We start from the raw sequence: 12,262 nt of genomic DNA on the forward strand, positions 1-12,262 counted from the left end.
TGGGGGGCAAGCAGGTAAGCCACCACTTTGGATACAACCTCTTCTTCTCTGTGTGCAATCCTCACCTGTCTTGCACCTGTGCCACCACTGAATGGGACAGCCTTCTTTTACCTTGGACAAGCTACAATTTTTTCCCTGGTGAAAGGAGGTTGCAACAACACAAGGCATCACCTAAGGGTTGTTTTTGGGGACCTTGGTAGTACCTTGGTAGATTCTGGAGTTTCCAGTCCTCAGCAGTCCAAATAGGCGTTGGGTGGCTGGAGTCCATTTAAATGCCACATAAGGGATATCGTGAGAAATCTAAAAGGTGCCTGCTTTTATATATATATATATATATATATATATACTTTTTAAGGGGTTGAGTTCTTTATTGAAACGTCTTTTTTCAATGGCTTGGGACCACTTGGTAGAAATGCAGTTGAGGGTTTTTTATTGTTTTTATTAATGATTTTCTTGGGTTACAATAGTAAAAAAAATTAAATGGATAACTAAATCAACTCCCTCTTGTGAAAAAAAAGGTTGCTTGCACAGTTGCATGAAATGGAAACTGCTTTTGATGGATTCTGGGAGAAACATCAGCTGAAGATGGAGCAGTATTTGCAGCTTTGGAAATTCGAGCAACATTTCCAAGAGGTAGGATGAGGTCCCCATCCCATCAGCCATGGCTAAGAAACTCTTGCTGGCATTTTGTAATATTCATTTGACCCCCACAGTAGCTTTTAAGCTTGAAAGGTATAGAGGACCTTTCCCCCCTGCGAAAGACCTTTGATCTGCAGGAGATGTCATGGGGGGGGGTGGCTCCTTTGATGTGTGGAGCTAGAACCAATGGTGGGCAGAAGACCACTGCTGCCCCCCCCCATTCTCTGCTTGTTCAGCTTCAGATGTCTTCCTTGCTCAAGCATAACTCAACACTTTCAAGTGAAAACAGAGCAAAGAGGGATGTGTAGATCACATGAGGGGAACCTAAGAGCCACAAGTTCCCCTCCTGTGCTTTAAATAATATTGTGCCCCTCCTGTTTTATTTTCCTTTTTGACAAAATTTCCTTTTCCTTTTAGCTCAGTAAAGCCATTGAATTTTTAATGGAGAAGCAAGGGGAGCTGCCAGATACTGGAGATAATGTCTCTCAAGTAAAACAGAGGGTGTTGGATATGGAAAACTTGAACAAAATGGCACAGGTGAGAGCGCCATCCAGTTGGTGTCACTGAGGAACAGCCATCCTAACCCACCTAGAGCAGGGATAAGGAGGTGTTCACTGGCCAGGATGGCTGGAGGTGGGGGGGGGCACTCTGAAATCTCTTCAGCAGATGACACAAGGGACGAAGGTTGGCAGAGCAGCAACTGTAACTGTTGCCTTTGTGCAGTAGGCTGCATTCTCTACTCACTCAAACACACATTTTTTCCTCCATCCTCACAAGCAAGGGGCATGATCAGAGTTCAAGGACACATTCCAGCCAGGGAAGAAAACTCAGAGAGGCTGTGAAGTAGGGACAGTATGTGACTGGGGAGAGAAGGTGTTGCCTGGGAAGAGAGGCCTGCGAGGGCCACATGGTGACCCTTCTGCCTCACACAGTCTAGAAGTATAACTCCTACCCCCTCTTTTATTTGGATGTTACATAGGAGTTGACAGGGAAGGCTCAAGTTGTGATCCTTCATGGGCACCAGCTGGCAACCAACCACCACTACGCCCTCAACTTGATCTGCCAGCAGTGTAATGAGCTGCGGCACCATTCGGATATCCTGCTGGAGGAGATCAAAAGGAAGCACAACCAGCTCCAAAGAACCTTGGACCTTCTCACTTCTCTGCAGCAGGTAATGTCCAGAGGTGGACCTCCAGACCCAGTGAATGAATGATGGAGCATTGCTTTCAGAGTCCAACTCTGCATGACAAAGGATGGAGCTGTGCACTTGCTGTGATCCTGCAGGAGGGCAGGATAGGCTACTAGCCACAGAGCCCCAGTTTTAATTTACAAGTTTACTAGTGTGGAAGTGAAACCTTGTCGAAATTAAAGAATGCTGAATAGCATTTCTGAGGCTTCAGTGTCCCACATAGCTCCTCGCTTCTCCCCAGAATAGATAATATAGAAGATGAAATTATACTATTGCATCATCCTGGATTGTGGAGTTGACTTGTTGTTGGTTCAGGATTCTAATTTTTTAGGCCAGGAGCGGGGAACCTCCAGCCTGGAGCCTAATTAGGTGTCCCTATTTGGTCCAGCCATGCTCATCAATGATACCATGCCCATCAATGATATCAATGATGGGCAAAGACATGGCTGAAATGAAAGGGTGTTTTGTATGTTTGTTTGTTTGTTGCGGGTACTGCTGATCCTGCACAACTCTATGGAAGGATCTATGTATGCCACTTTGTGAGCCTTGACAGTCGGCTACTCACTGGGGCTTTCAAAGTGGGATGCCTTTGCCTGCACAGTTGATTTCAAACCACACAGGCTGCCTGTTAAACGTCAAGAGACAGGGGAGATCAGGACCACAGGCCTTGGGGCTTGCAGGCGAAGTCGTAGCAATTGTCATGATCTGGTCTGGTCTGGGCAAGGCAAGGCAGATCAGGACCCTGGACAGGTCTCATGGGAAATTGTAGGCTGAGGTGCAGAAGATGTTGCTCTGCAGTGGACCAGAGGCATTTAAATGCTGCCTTTCCACAGTGAACTCTGTGCCCAAAGCAGCCTGCAACAAACAATCAGTCATCAAAAGCTTTGGGGTGGGGGAGAGAAGTCAATTTGCAAAACATATCCAATAAATTCAAAGTGGACAAAAAAATATAAACAATTAGCATATTAGAATAATTTCAATATAACGAAGAAACATAGACTTAGAGGTTTATTTTTATTTTTTGGTGTCGTATTTTGGAATTTAATTAAAAAATAAGTTCCAACTGCTGCTGCAGGTCTTATTGCTCTCCAAGAAGCCTCAGCTCTGCAAGAAACCTCAGGGGGTCTTCTGATGTGGCTAGCTGAGTTATAGCTTGCTCCCTTTTCTGTCCTCCAGAGACCAAGAACAGCACTTGGGAAACGCTGGGGAGAGCCGTGGTGGTGCTTTCCCCCAGCATCCTGGAAGTTCTGCAGTTGCATGTCAAAGCATGGCTGTGGAACAGGAGAAGCTATGGAGGAGTCACCCCCAGAGTCAGAGAATGATAGAAGAGCCACCTCCTCTGTCTAGGACAGTGTAGGAGGTCTCCTTAATAAGGGTGACCTGTGATTTTCCTGGCACTGGATGCAAAGCACATGATGACAACAATGCAGCAGAATAAGAGGGTTAGGCAGTTGGAAGAGGACATTGGTTGCTGGTTGGAAGAGGACATTGGAGACAATACTTCCACCTTAAATCTCCTCCTGTCCTCTAAGCCTGTTCATAACAGGTGGGAGAGGGGAAATCCACTGCTCCCTACAGACTGCCAGTTGGTCATTACCCTAGGTAAGACCACCAACCTGTTCCTGCTCATGTTTTTTCACCAGGCCCTGGAGTGCTGCGATGAAGGAGCCTACCTTCTAGCCAACCAGCAGATGGATAAATGCCAGTCTCGAGAAGGTGCCCAGAAAGCTCTCCAAGACATAGAGATGTTCCTTGAGGGTTCTTCGCTGCATTTATATGCTGACTCACAAACCCTGTGCTCTGACTTTGAGTCCATCTTAACTCCTGAACTAAAGGTAGGCCTGGTACAGGAATCACATTTGTGCTGGCCATGATAGCAAGAGCTCCGCTACACAGTGTACTAGCCTTGAATCCAACAAACTGAAAATACTGGAGTAATTAAGCTTGTTGGCCTAGACTGGAATTCCCTCCCAGGCTTTACACCAATAGGCCAAAGTAGGTCCCTGACTCTTATGGAGGCTTCCAATCCAGATTAGAGCCTGAACTACTAGGAGAGCCAATATTGTGTCTCAAACTGACCTCTGTTTCACAGGCTTGATCAAACACCTGTGATATGTGACAAGCCAATTCTGCAAGATTTCCTTACGGGGTTTTCCTTTTTGGACTCTGCAGGCTCAGATACAAATGGTCCAGATGAAGCTTGAGAATGTGCGGAGCATGTTCGAGAACAGGCAGGCTTGCTACAAAAAGCTAGCGGACAAACAAGCACGCCCTGTGCAGCTGGTAGCCCCACGGCCAGAAAACCCACCCCGGTCGAAATCTCCTTTGTTTTCCCCCAAACATGGTAACCTGCTTTTAAAGTTTCGTCATTCAGAAATGTTCATTAAGTAACTGTGGGGAAGATGGAATGAGAATGGGCTTGAGAATGTCGTAGATTTCTTTGTATGTGTGAACAGAGAGTGAAGCTAACTGTGGAGGACACCACCAAGTCTATTCCTTCTCTAGTGATCAGAGCTGTTTTGCGAGTGTGTTCTTTAAATACCCTGCAGTGTCTTCAAAAAATAACACAAACTGATTGTTATTCATGTCTCTCAAAGCCTCTACTTAATATAGTATGGAGAGTATCCCTTTTTGCAATCTGCATTATTCATCTGTATTGCACTTTTTATATGTTACTGCTTTCTGCCCACTCTTTACATAATGGGATACATACCATAAGCGTGCAGTGTGATTGCTGGAGAGGAACTTCTGCTTGAAGATTTTAGACGTCTTCTAAAGGAGGACTACATTCCTCTGGGTGCTCCAACTACAGTACAGGACAGCTCTCAGGGAAAGTGTTTTGGTTTGCAGGTGTTTGCCTAGCCTCCCAAGGCTGTTCAAATGTTATATTCAATGAGTATACAATCCATGCACACAAATAGTTGAGCTGTACATTTATGCACTTATTCACATGTGACATTCAGCGACAACACAGGTGGAATCTAGACACATATAAAAAACGCTGCGAAAATGCTTTTTTTAAAAAAAGTTTTGAAAAATATATTGAATTTGCCCTAAGCTCACCCTTCGCCATCTAGTGTCACATTTGTATACTGCACTTAAAACACACCTAAAACGTTATATTTGCAGCTGTATAGCTGAGTCCACAGTCTGTGTACCGTACCTGTGTTTTGATACAGCTAAGCTGTGCAAATCTGCAAATGTAACACTCTTTTATATAAATAGTTATACATGCGTAGACAGCTTGTACCTGTGTTCAGTGTAACGTGTGAACAAGATGTTCTGATTTCTGTAATCTCAGACTGTCAGCAGAAATGATCATTTTTTTGAACTCCCTGGGAACTGTCATTTGTGCTTAGCAAACCGCTGGTTGTCCATCTGTGACAAATTGAAGCACTTTTAAAATGTTTATTTCTGCCCGGCTGGCAAAGAGTTAACCCACCTCCAGCCTGACTGGCATAGAACTCTGATGGGGGCGGGACTGTGCCCGGTTTGAAAGGAGGGAGTGTCGGTTTTGGTCAGTTAGGAGGGAGAGGGAGGAAGGTGTGGTGTGGTGTTATGTGGTGGCTTGTATGAAGACAGTTAAGAGGCTGGGAAAACTTAAAGTTAAATGTTTGACTGAGTTTATTTTGTACAACTGGAACAAAGCTAATTAATAAATGACACGTTAAAGAATCACTTATGTTTTTAACACAATAAAACTTCATCTCTGTTTTTGCCAACAAGAGGTCCGTCTGTATTTTTCCAGCGAGGTACCAGGACTCACAGCCGTGGTGACTCAAGAGAGGGCAAAACTCACCTCAGGCAGGGAGGTAGTGGTTTGTGTCCTGTAGTTACACGGAGGAGGCTTAGAAGGGTAACCTGAGGTGCCAAGAAGTTGCCAGAGTGCATAGGGCAAACTTCTACAGTGGGGAAATCCAACTGAGGGAGACCCTTTACTGGAGGCAAGAGGTTATTCCTGGGGGACAGCCTAGAGTTTCTTAAGGTACCAGGCCACGCAAGCTGGAAGGCTCTCCTTACTAAGAAACCCATTAGTAAAAGGGGGTTTATTTTTGAGGCGGCAGGACCAGAGGGTGGGTGTTTTCCCCTCTGGATTCCTGTGTCGCAGTGATAGTAAGGCAGAGTGGGACACGGGTCGTCACATTTTTGGTGGCAGCGTCGTGATCGAAATTCAAAGCTCACGCGCCTAGTTTGGTTTGAGTCTGTCAGGATTTTCCTGTGAGGAAAATGACTCACGTAAGAAAACCCAGAGAGGCAAAAGGAGATGAAAGAATGGAAGGGGCTGAGGGAAGCCCAGGTTCTGAGGTAGAAGTTATGAAACTACGAATTGAGATGGCCCGAATTGAAAGTGAGAGAGAAAAAGCAAGGATTGAAGCTGAAAGTGAGAGGGAAAAAGCTAGAATTGAAGCTGAGAGGGAAAAGATGGCATCTGAGGAGAGAATGCAGTCAGAGAGGATAAGGGCACAATTAGAACAGGACAGAATGAGGCTTGAAGAGATACGTTTGCGATCAGAATTAACTCAGAGTCCAGTTAATAATGATAGTATCGCAATTAATTTAAAAAGGTTCCCCAAATTTGGAAAAGACGATAATGTCGAATCGTTTCTATTTACCTTCGAACGCGTTTGTGTGGAATTTCAAATACCTGAGGAGAACTGGATGCTTTATTTAAGACCTCAAATTTGTGGGATACTAAGTGAAATTTATGCTGACCTGAGGGAAGAAGAGCTGTCAAGTTACCAAGTATTTAAGCAAAGAGTCAGGGTTCGATGTGGGCTCACGGCTGAACAAAGCAGAAAGGCTTTTCGTGAGGCAAAAAAGGAACATAAAGAGACTTATGCCCAACTAGCTAGCCGCTTAGATAAATTACTTGACAGATGGATTCAAGGGAGTGGAGTGAAGGACTTTGATGAGTTAAAACAATTAATTTGTTTAGAACAATTTTTTAAGCAAATCCCTAGCAATTTACGTTGGTTCTTGAGGGATAAAAAACTGAAAACTGTGGCACAGGTTGCCGAGGTCTTAGACGAACTACAAGGAGATTTCAATGAAATAGCATTCCCAAAACACTCACAGAAGGGTAATCCATGGAGAAACAGAGAAATTAAAGACAGGCAAGAAAATTTTCCTGTCAGGGAATCAGTTTCTGACAAGACAGGGTCTAAGAAAATCACTTGTTTTTTCTGTAATCGTGAGGGCCATGTACGTGCCAGGTGCCCCCTGCTGGTTAAGTCGCAAACTACACCTACTGCAGCTAAACAAGTAAAACTGGTAATGCAGTCACAGGAAAATAGCTCGCCTCAGACAGAAGGCTCAGAGAAAGCAGACCGTCCAGCTGAGACTACTTCTAAGGTCTTGCAGGTCTGGAGGGCTGAGCAGGAGTGCAACCAAGATTACATGGAGCCAATTGAATTAAATGGTCAGTCTTTTTTAGGTTTGAGGGACACAGGAGCAGAAGTCTCACTGGTCAAATCACAATTTGTTCCAAAGGAGCAGTACCTCAAGGGTCAGTCCTATAGTTTAAAAGGCATATGGGGCCCACATTTTGAAGTACCATTAGCTGAAGTGGATATTACCTACAAAGGATTTTGTGGCAAATGGAGAGTAGGAATCCTAAATGAATTGGAGGTACCCTTTTTAATAGGGAATGACCTAGCTAGTCAGAAGCACCGTATTCAAGTGATAACTAGGTCACAGTCTCAAGTCACTGAGAGTAATCCTCCTGCAGTTATAGAGTCACCCATAGAGCCTGGTGAGGATGAAGGGCTGATTAGCGTGCCAGTGGTCCAGGAGCACGGTGCCCAATTCTTGAGTGATCAAAAAGAGGATGAAACTATAAAAGAGCTGTGGGGTAAAGCACAAAGTCCTAATGCCGAAGTAACTGTGGAGAACCCCTGCTTATTTACCACCATTGAGGGAAGACTGTATAGAATTTCTAGGAGGAGGAAAACTGCTGCTGTTTGGGAAAGGAAGAAACAGTTAGTGTTGCCAAGAGCTTACCGGTTGCAAGTGCTACAAATGGCACACGACGCACCCTCAGCAGCGCATCTAGGCATTAGAAAGACTAGTGATAGAATCCAAGCAAGATTTTACTGGCCTGGGATGGGCAAGGACATCCAAGAGTATTGCAAGTCCTGTGTGATCTGCCAAAAAGCAGGCAAAAGAGCGGACAAAACGCGAGGCTTGTTACAGTCTATTCCTGTAATTACTGAGCCCTTTTCCAGAGTAGGAGTGGACATCCTCGGGCCTATCTCCAGAGTTACAAAAAGGGGGAATAAGTTTATTTTATGCCTCGTGGATTATGCTACGCGCTATCCAGAAGCAATACCTCTAAAGGACATTGATTCCAAGACTGTAGCAAAAGCCCTCATGTCGGTGTTCTTAAGGCTGGGATTCCCCAAAGAAATTATAACAGATTTAGGGACATCCTTCACGTCCAAGACCATGGAAGAGCTTTTAACTCTTTGTGGAATTAAGCATGTTAAAACTACGGCTTACCATCCGCAGTCGAATGGCTTGACGGAGAAATTTAATTCGACCCTGAGCCGGATGCTAAAAACCTATTCCATCAATCATCCTAACGACTGGGATGAGAGGCTGCAACACTTCCTATTTGGTTATCGCGAAGTGCCACAGGAGAGCACAGGGTTCAGTCCTTTTGAACTCCTATTTGGACGACAGCCACAAGGACCCCTAGACTTGATGAAAGCAGCGTGGTCGGGGGAGGAGCAGATCGACAGCCCTGATGTTGTGACGTATCTACAGGAGCTGCAGAGCGACCTTCAAGAGCTACGGGAGCAAGCTGCTCACAACTTGCAGCAGGCACAGCGTCGACAGAAGCAGTGGTATGATGCACACGCAAGAGACAGAACTTTCCAGCCTGGTGACAGTGTGCTCGTGTTAAGAACAAGACGTCGAAAGAAGTTGGAGATGTCGTGGGACGGTCCCTTCAAAGTGGTCGAGAAGATATCTGCGGTGAACTATTTGGTAGAGTTAGATGGGGAAGGGAACCGATGTAAAAATTTTCATGTAAACTTACTTAAGCCTTATTTTGACCGAAATAAGTTGGTGTTGCAAGTAAAGGGGAAGGTGACCCAAGGAATTCATTTAACTGGGTGGGGAGAACTAAGTAAGGGCACAACTCTAGCAGAGGTGTCATTCGATGAAAGTCTGACCCCAGAGCAAAAGGAGCAGTTAAAATTAGTCCTTGCTCAGTTTGCTCAGATCTTCTCAAACATCCCAGGGAGGACCAGCCTAGCAACTTATAAAATAGACACAGGGTAAGCACATAAGTGGGAAGGAAAACATCATAGCGGACGCTTTGTCTAGGTATATTTTTGAGAGGTGTTGTTGTTGTTGTTGTTTAGTCGTTTAGTCGTGTCCGACTCTTCGTGACCCCATGGACCATAGCACGCCAGGCACTCCTGTCTTGCACTGCCTCCCGTAGTTTGGTCAAACACATGTTCGTAGCTTCGAGAACACTGTCCAACCATCTTGTCCTCTGTCGTCCCCTTCTCCTAGTGCCCTCAATCTTTCCCAACATCAGGGTCTTTTCCAAGGATTCTTCTCTTCTCATGAGGTGGCCAAAGTATTGGAGCCTCAGCTTCACGATCTGTCCTTCCAGGGAGCACTCAGGGCTGATTTCCTTAAGAATTGATAGGTTTGATCTTCTAGCAGTCCATGGGACTCTCAAGAGTCTCCTCCAGCACCATAATTCAAAAGCATCAATTCTTCGGCGATCAGCCTTCTTTATGGTCCAGCTCTCACTTCCATACATCACTACTGGGAAAACCATAGCTTTATAAAAAACCATAGCTTTATAAAAAACCATAGCTTGAGAGGTATAGAATGGTGCAAAGTATTATATGAAACGGTAATAACCCTAGCAGAACATTTGTGCTTAGGCATTATAGTCTGACACATGCCAAACATGGTTTATCTGTGTACAAGTTTATGAGATGTTAATTTAGTTGACTTTGTAATATGAATGTTATAGAATGCATTGAAGTATTTTTTTAACCCCAAGCCCATTGCTTTGGCATTGCTCTAGTTAGTTAAGAGCAAGCCGACGCAATGTCTTTGTGGTGGGGGAGATATGTGACAAATTGAAGCACTTTTAAAATGTTTATTTCTGCCCGGCTGGCAAAGAGTTAACCCACCTCCAGCCTGACTGGCATAGAACTCTGATGGGGGCGGGACTGTGCCCGGTTTGAAAGGAGGGAGTGTCGGTTTTGGTCAGTTAGGAGGGAGAGGGAGGAAGGTGTGGTGTGGTGTTATGTGGTGGCTTGTATGAAGACAGTTAAGAGGCTGGGAAAACTTAAAGTTAAATGTTTGACTGAGTTTATTTTGTACAACTGGAACAAAGCTAATTAATAAATGACACGTTAAAGAATCACTTATGTTTTTAACACAATAAAACTTCATCTCTGTTTTTGCCAACAAGAGGTCCGTCTGTATTTTTCCAGCGAGGTACCAGGACTCACAGCCGTGGTGACTCAAGAGAGGGCAAAACTCACCTCAGGCAGGGAGGTAGTGGTTTGTGTCCTGTAGTTACACGGAGGAGGCTTAGAAGGGTAACCTGAGGTGCCAAGAAGTTGCCAGAGTGCATAGGGCAAACTTCTACAGTGGGGAAATCCAACTGAGGGAGACCCTTTACTGGAGGCAAGAGGTTATTCCTGGGGGACAGCCTAGAGTTTCTTAAGGTACCAGGCCACGCAAGCTGGAAGGCTCTCCTTACTAAGAAACCCATTAGTAAAAGGGGGTTTATTTTTGAGGCGGCAGGACCAGAGGGTGGGTGTTTTCCCCTCTGGATTCCTGTGTCGCAGTGATAGTAAGGCAGAGTGGGACACGGGTCGTCACACCATCCCAAACTGGGATTGTGCCATTTATATATTCAGTATATGCTAATTTTGGTGTTCTCCCAGTTAACAGCCTTAGGGATCTCTCACAAAAGTGCTGCCTGTCATTTTAAGAGCTTGTAGGCAGCAGGGCAAATACATCTGAAACACTCCACCTTATTTGGGAGTTTTCTTTCTGATGATGCTGTCCGACATCAGTGAGATCTTGTGGAAATAGTAATGTTGTCACTGTTTGAAGCACAGTTTGAAGATGGGGCAGCTTCTCTTCATATCTGTTTGCATTCTTCTGCATCTGTTTTTCTCCCAACATCCTTTGCCCATTACTTCATTAAAGGTGCTTCTTCTATCTAACGGATATTCAACACTTATCTATGTCAATAAAATTAGATACTGTTCCTTTTCTTCCTCAGTTGCATCTTCTCCTAGCAAGGAACTCCATTGCCTTTCCTTTCCACTCTTCCATTATATCCAGAAATCCTTTCAGTGTGGCCCAACTGCATTATGAGTTTTATATAAAGCAGTTTTATACCACTTTAAACAGATATTGTGGCTTCCCTCAAAGAATCCCGGGAATTGTGGTTTTTTAGGAGTGTTTCTAAATGATTGGTTGATAGATATTGTAGATGTCCTGGGTGTTTTTAAGCTGAATTTTGGTGTAGAAGTACTTTCAATAAATAAAGCTTTGCATGAATAAATGCTATCTCCACAACAATATGGTGGCTTGATGGTGCAGGTTTGCGTAGGAAATTTAATTACCCAGGAAATGCCATCAAAGCTGGATATAACACATTATCTGTTGGTTATTAAAATATTATTAGCCACTATTCTGGGGGGGGGCTTTTGGAGTGATAAGAGGTATATAAATGAATAATAAAAATATTAGATCTCAGAGTTATGTACAAAATAAGTCAAATAATGGCCAGTTTAACAACAGTGAAGAGTAGCGACATTTAAATAGTCCAAATGTAGCCACTTCAATGGGTCTACTCTGAGTAGGATATAACCCAATGCCCTGAGATCTGCACATGAATGGTGGTATACAAATTTAATAAAAAATAAAAATGCAACTTGAAGAGGAACTGTAAAGCAAAATAGGATGCTTCAAACCTTTTCTTGGTACCTTGTCAGATTATGAATTTTTAACTTTTAATCTCATATTTTGTTCATTTCAAATTCTGTGTGATTACTTACCGTAGTAAAAAATTCTGTTGTTTCCTAAGTGCCATTTATTTATTTTCAAATCTTTTGTTATAATTAATAGTTCCCCCCAATAACTTTTTTCTCTTTTAAAATGTTTTGTCCTGTTTGTTAAAACATGTGTGCACACAGGAACACACTCACATATATTTTGTTTCCAGCATTAACTAACTGAACAATCTACCTTTTAAACAGGTGGTGTAATGTGGTTCAATGTATTTCCTTTGCACAAAAGTAATCTGCAATTTGTAGACTATAATCTGCCCTTCTTCTTTTTCTTATGTCCAAGGTGTAGATTTTAACTCCAGTTTGAAATTTTCATTTGATATCTCACTGCCTGGGAAGAAGACTTCAAGGAAATCTCAAAGTTCCCGCAAGG

The 12,262-nt window shown here is 43.8% G+C and overlaps 3 protein-coding genes across 5 annotated transcripts in view; all 3 read left to right on the forward strand.

The window, feature by feature from the left end:
* ATP11C (ATPase phospholipid transporting 11C) overlaps window positions 1-12,262 on the forward strand; it is an 895,731-nt gene that overhangs the window by 160,112 nt on the left and 723,357 nt on the right. The gene's annotated exons all lie outside the window — the stretch shown is intronic.
* The window catches only part of MCF2 (MCF.2 cell line derived transforming sequence), an 89,897-nt gene that overhangs the window by 45,630 nt on the left and 32,005 nt on the right, over window positions 1-12,262 (forward strand). For all 3 annotated transcript variants that reach the window (XM_060270479.1, XM_060270482.1, XM_060270480.1), the window contains 6 exons: window positions 519-633; window positions 1,057-1,176; window positions 1,619-1,810; window positions 3,472-3,663; window positions 4,001-4,172; window positions 12,173-12,261. In XM_060270479.1, coding sequence (XP_060126462.1) covers window positions 519-633; window positions 1,057-1,176; window positions 1,619-1,810; window positions 3,472-3,663; window positions 4,001-4,172; window positions 12,173-12,261 — 880 coding nt within the window. The remainder of the gene's footprint in view (window positions 1-518; window positions 634-1,056; window positions 1,177-1,618; window positions 1,811-3,471; window positions 3,664-4,000; window positions 4,173-12,172; window position 12,262) is intronic.
* Window positions 4,354-10,675, forward strand: LOC132591526 (uncharacterized). The gene is made up of 2 exons (XM_060270483.1): window positions 4,354-9,172; window positions 9,670-10,675. The coding sequence occupies exon 1, from the start codon at window positions 6,056-6,058 to the stop codon at window positions 9,110-9,112; it is 3,057 nt and encodes a 1,018-aa protein (XP_060126466.1). The 5' UTR covers window positions 4,354-6,055; the 3' UTR covers window positions 9,113-9,172; window positions 9,670-10,675.

The sequence above is a fragment of the Zootoca vivipara genome, chromosome Z (genome assembly GCF_963506605.1).
Source record: "Zootoca vivipara chromosome Z, rZooViv1.1, whole genome shotgun sequence".
NCBI lineage: Eukaryota > Metazoa > Chordata > Lepidosauria > Squamata > Lacertidae > Zootoca > Zootoca vivipara.